This window comes from Pseudomyrmex gracilis, unplaced genomic scaffold (genome assembly GCF_002006095.1).
Source record: "Pseudomyrmex gracilis isolate BER0280 unplaced genomic scaffold, ASM200609v1 scaffold_1, whole genome shotgun sequence".
In the NCBI taxonomy this organism is placed as follows: domain Eukaryota; kingdom Metazoa; phylum Arthropoda; class Insecta; order Hymenoptera; family Formicidae; genus Pseudomyrmex; species Pseudomyrmex gracilis.
This window is the reverse complement of record NW_018020585.1, coordinates 683,155-689,052: the sequence shown is the minus strand read 5'-3', so window position 1 is coordinate 689,052 and position 5,898 is coordinate 683,155. Positions and strand designations below refer to the sequence as shown.

Genomic DNA, 5,898 nt, shown 5'->3' with positions numbered 1-5,898 from the left:
ATCTAATAAGTATATAAAATGTAAAAAATATCTTAAGTGTGTGAGATATTGAATATTTATTTATTATTAAATTCTCAAATTAGTTATTTATATTAGAATTTATATTAAAAGACAATAGAAAACTGAAGAAACAATCTATACTAATTTTAAAAAAATGTCTTAGTAGATATGATACCAAGTAGAAAAGCCGAACGTTCTCATTTTTCTACTGATTACATCCAATTACAAGAAATGAATCATATTTCATCGAAAAATTCCGTTATACGTGAGAGGTTTCTAAAATTAACACGTATGTTGTATATCGGCGCGAACTTTGATATTTTGTTTTGTTACTCCCTTCCTAAATGTCTGACGAAGTCTTTATAAGCAAGAGTTGAGGAACGATGCTTCGCACCGCGTGTTCAGTCCGCAGTTGTCAGTCGAGAGTAGGAGCTGGGTCTGATTGGACCCACTGGCACATCGTTCTGACGTTCTCTGAACAGGTAAACGCAGTGGCAAAATACTTTCACCAGGATGCTGAGAGAAACGGTTCTAGTTTTCGCGACAGTTGTCGTATTCGCCAGTGCAACAGTAGTTAATCATTGCGATTCAGGTATGTAAGATACGCCAAGTTTTATAAAAAAAAAAAAAAATACACACGCATAAAAAGTATAATAAACAATTGTTTTTGATAAAAGTTCTGTTTAAAAGTAATTAAAATTTACTACTTCTACAAATTTTATTGCTTCAATTGTATCATATATCAAGACGTCTTCTTCTTCTCTTTGTTACAGTAACGCAAGAAAAAGATATCTTTAGTAGATAAAATTCTTTAAGTAAAATTTTTTAGATAATATATGTGTACATGTCTTGTGAGTAGTATTTATAGAAATAGTTTTAAAATTGACTTAAAACTTACAATTATTTCTTGAAGTTAGTGGAAAGGCCAGTATGTTTGCTTTAAAATTATGGCTTCTCTTTGCGCGAATTCGCTGATATCGCTAAGTGTCTATATAAGCGAAACTTAACGATATTATGATAACTTTTGATATTGCGTTAAACAATTCTTAATATTTAGAGGTCATTCCTAACATTATTTTATTAAATTTGATTTATTTGATTGTAAACAGAAATCGTAAAATAAAATCAATGCCGACCGATAATAGCTTTAATAGTTTGCGTTTACTATTCTGATATCGCATGAAAATAAAATGTCAACTAATATTTCGAACATTTTCTAGTTTTTTATTTGTACAAACCGAAGAAATGTAAACGTCTAGAATTTTATATGATAACATTGTTCAGGATGTTTCCTTGAAAATTAGTAGATGATGAGATCATTTTAAATTATCACGCGAGCAGAGCAAATGGATATTGAGCGATTACGTCGAAGATTGTGTCCTTTCGTGCTGTGACACATGCCTATAATTCTAGTAATCCTCGTAATTTTGCTATCACGAGTACGATGCGCTTAATGATTGCTTAATTATCGAAGACATAATGTGAACGAGGTAACGAAGCTAACAGTATTGTTATTGATATCCGTGTAATTATTTACGGGAAAACATAATTGACATGCGGTGAAAGTGATGAGCGGAATACTAACGTGAACGATAATTTACCACTGACATGTTCTACCGGTAGAATTTCAACGCTATATTAGAAACCTACGTGAAAATGTGTTCACTGCACAGTATATCGGTTACACACAGTACGTAAATATTTTGATTCGTTTAAGTTTCACACAAAGCAACGTACTCTTCGCTATATTTCAAACGTGTAATCGAAAGCAGGAAGAAGCGCATATATATATGTATATAGTATGCAGCATGTCTATTATAAAACACAATTGTGGCCGATTCGTGAACCGATAAAACCACTATATTGTCTTCTTAGATATTAACATGGAAAATTGCGTACTTGAGTATGATGTCATTTTTCTACTTCCTTATTCGAAAACATGTCAAGTTTTTAAAGCATGTTTTTTTATAAACAATATAATTTCTTTCAACAACTTGATTATTATTTGCGCACAATAATTGCACGTAAGAAAACGGAACAAAACAAAAATGACAGAAGAAATATTTGTATAACAAAAATTATATTTAAACAGATGTCTTTTTATATTTATACGTCACTGTTTACGGACGCTACAGTACAGGTGTGTTATTACCTTTTTTATTATCTTTTTTTTGCTAACTATTTTAACGTAACGACCTTCAGATTTACAAATATAATCATAAAAACATAATAATCTTTCAACACGTAACTACACGTAACACGTCTATCTATCTTAAATACACTCATATTCACGCAACGTTATAGTCACGTATATAACTTTTACAAAAAATCGTTTATTATTTAAAACTTGACAGCTCGTTAATAAGTAGTCAATAATTGTTTATATAAATGATATATTACATTAACTTATAAATCTGTAAATAGAAAATTTTTGTTTCTCCTTTGATATTTTTTGTGAACTTTTCAAGATATGTATGTCATATTTTGCGTTCCGTTAATTAAATTAAACTGGAATAGTTAACACGAATATCTCTTTAGTATACATACACTAAGAGTAAATTTTCAAGTTACTCAATGTGTATATTCTTTATTATACAGGATGTCTGAAAACTTTTGACTCAGCCGAAGTGTGAAGATAGATTGGATTAAAATCCATCTGAACCAAAAAGTTGTGTGTCATTTTACAAAATTTGCAATAGTTATTGAGTGATTAATTAATACATGTGATCCAATAAGCGCGTGGAAAACAATGATCCAGATTTTGTAGGCGTGTATGATTTTCTAGTATGAAAATCAGGTGATTACAAGAAGCTGTGTCACATGTTACAGTCAGTTACGCACTGCTTGCTTATTTGCTCCGCCTTTTGTTGCTAAGACACTTGTTTATTTGTTCTGCCTCTTGCTCTCTTCATCTCTTAAGAGATTGCATAAAGTAAACCATTTTTTTTTTACAACTAAAAATCATACACGCCTACAAAATCTAGACTATTGCTTTCTACACGCTCATTGGATCACAAGACTTTTCTGTTCAGATTGATTCAATCTATCTTTACACTTTGGCTGCGTCAATTTTTCAGACACCCTGTATATCACTGACTTTGAGACTCGACGAAGGAGATCAGGTCTCAAGGTGATCTACCTTCAATTTAAAGTTATTGGAGGAAATAAAAAAAAAGATTAGTAAGTATATAAGCAGATTCTCTTCAACTAAACATAATAAAAAACTGTTACATCAACGAGTGTGTAAATGTACTGTGTGTGTAATCGAGTACAATATATTAATTTTAAGTTATGATTTTGTTCAAATAAGAAAACATCACTGAGTGTAATTACCCAATAAAATACAAATATAAACTTACATACAAAGCCACTGAAGCAACAATACAAATATCGCAATATGAAATTAACAAGAAAGAGATTATTTTAAAGAAGTGACTTTTTGCTCAGAACCTTTGATCTTTGCGAGAAAATGTGAAGGAGCGTTGCTGACGAGCAAGCGTTTTATTAATGTCCGGTTTTGCATATATTTGTGTTTGCGCAATTTTAACTTCTTGTTTTAATCTTGTTGATTTTATTGCAATATTTTTTTACTGTTATTGTTAGTGAAAAAAGAATTTTGGATTCAAAATGTTCCACAAAATAATTTGTGACTGAAAATTTGTGTTTTGTATAATTGTATAAATTAATTAAAGTAATATGTGATTTTAATTGTTTTATTACTATTATTTTTTTATTTACTATCTTGTGTTGCTCTTTTTGCTGGCCTATCAATATCAAAAACAGTTTTTAAATACGAGATTAAAAGATAAAACTTTTTTTTTGAGGAACGATCTTGGCAATTTCTACGTAAAAAGTGCAATTTTATATAATTGCATTTTATTGATTTAGTATAAATGATTCATTTGTTTTCAGAAGTTCCATTCGAGGATTCCACGCAAATCAGCGTATCTAACTGTGAGACACCTACGTGCGAATTAAAACAAGGAACAACTGCTACCATACAAATCAAACTCGTGCCCAATCGAACTATCGAGACTTTAATTAATGAAGTAGGCGCTATTCTTTTTAACGTACCTTTGCCTTTTGTCGGAGTAGACGGAACAAATGCTTGTGATAATATTTACAAACCTGATGGCATCACCAAAGTTGGATGTCCACTTGAGAAAGGCGAAGAATATCTTTACAGAAACAGTTTTCCTATTCTAGCATTGTATCCCAGAGTAAGTTTGCAAATCTTCTTATATATTGTTTGCATCTTCTAATTTATTGTGTGCAATAAATGATAAGATCGTAAAAGTATATTTGTTTACTGCACTATAATTGTATCTGTTTATTACACTAGTACTAGTTAAGTAGACATTTATATAATAATACAAGTCAAGCGTAATTTGGGATAATTTGATAAAGATCGGGTTCTGTAAAGACTACGTACATCATCGGTTAATTATGTACAGCTTGTTTCTTTCGTAACTGATAAACTTCTCTGTCTCAATAAATGTTTATGTTGTTTACAGGTTGCATTAGTGGTACGTTATGCATTGCGAGAAGGTAATGACAAACTTATATGCTTTGAGGTACCGTCGAAAATTACAAAATAGACTCCATCAAGCATTGCACAGCATGTGTTATCGAAGTAGCAACCTTGGACTTACGTAATTTAATTATAACCAGGGGAAGAGAGAGAGGGAATGAAATAATAATATACAGAATTCTCAACGCAACACAAATATTTATTGAATATCTATTAAATTTTCTATGGATATTCAATATTTTTAATAAATATTTATAAGATAATTTTAGAATATCGTATGATGTCTAAGATATTATGCAAAATAATTCTTCAGAGATGCACAGTGTGAAATATGTACATGTAACATTTTTTAATACATTAATTATGTGATGTTTATAGATGACATATAGATAAAATTTTTAATACAATAAACACAATAAATTTTAATTTTCTACAATTATATTTATTCCACCTATTTTTACACAGTATCTAAGTCGTAAATTAAACTAAAATCATAATTTTTTTTAATAAACGATACACGTCATATAAATTTTAGTTTTTACAGTTTTTTAACATATCATACATATTTAGCTTTATAAATAATATATAAAAAAATTTCTAGGTATATTTTAATGTTAGATGTGTTATTTTTTTATTTTTATAAATATATAAGAACATGTATTTAATATATGTATTAAATTTACAATTTTCATCAACTAATAAATTTAGATCACAGCTACGATACATATTTATCATTGCAATATTACCGATAGTCGATACAAACTATTCACACAAGCATACATATATATATAACATGTTTTATGATCATAAAATCGTATTTAAAAAGTATATTATTAATTATAAAATATTAAATATATTATTATCGCAACAATACGTGCAAATAAAAAAAAACATTGGCGGCTTCCCCACAACTTATTCCAAAAAATAACAATTCTATTACATATTAGTAAGTATTATATACGATAAAATAAAATTCAGTTCAATTTGCCATCATATGTAGTAAGTCACAAAAGTCTGTGTGTGTGTTTGCATTCATATAATATAACAGAAAAAATGTAGATAAGAATATATATTACGAATATACACTACTTGTATGATTGTTTATCATCACCTGTATACACACATGCGCGCACGCATGTATGTATGAACATGTGTACATAGGCACTCAATTCATTGACTATTTAAAAAGACGTTTATAAAATAATAACGTTTTTGAATAATAAAATTTAAAACAAAAACGAAAATGTAATATATGAGCTGCTCGTTTTGTAACAAAACTAACTTTTGGAAATACAGAGAAAGAGAAAAAGAGAGAAACAGAGAATTTGCAACGTATGTTTAACATAATATGGTAACCCACAGGACCG

At 29.2% G+C, this 5,898-nt stretch overlaps 1 protein-coding gene across 1 annotated transcript; it reads left to right on the top strand.

Moving 5' to 3' along the window:
* The first annotated feature begins 388 nt into the window (after positions 1-388).
* LOC109852817 (protein NPC2 homolog) lies at positions 389-4,729 on the top strand. The gene is made up of 3 exons (XM_020424330.1): positions 389-592; positions 3,913-4,220; positions 4,515-4,729. Exons 1-3 carry the CDS (start codon positions 514-516, stop codon positions 4,596-4,598), a joined length of 471 nt encoding a protein of 156 aa, XP_020279919.1. The 5' UTR covers positions 389-513; the 3' UTR covers positions 4,599-4,729.
* The last annotated feature ends 1,169 nt before the right edge of the window (positions 4,730-5,898 follow it).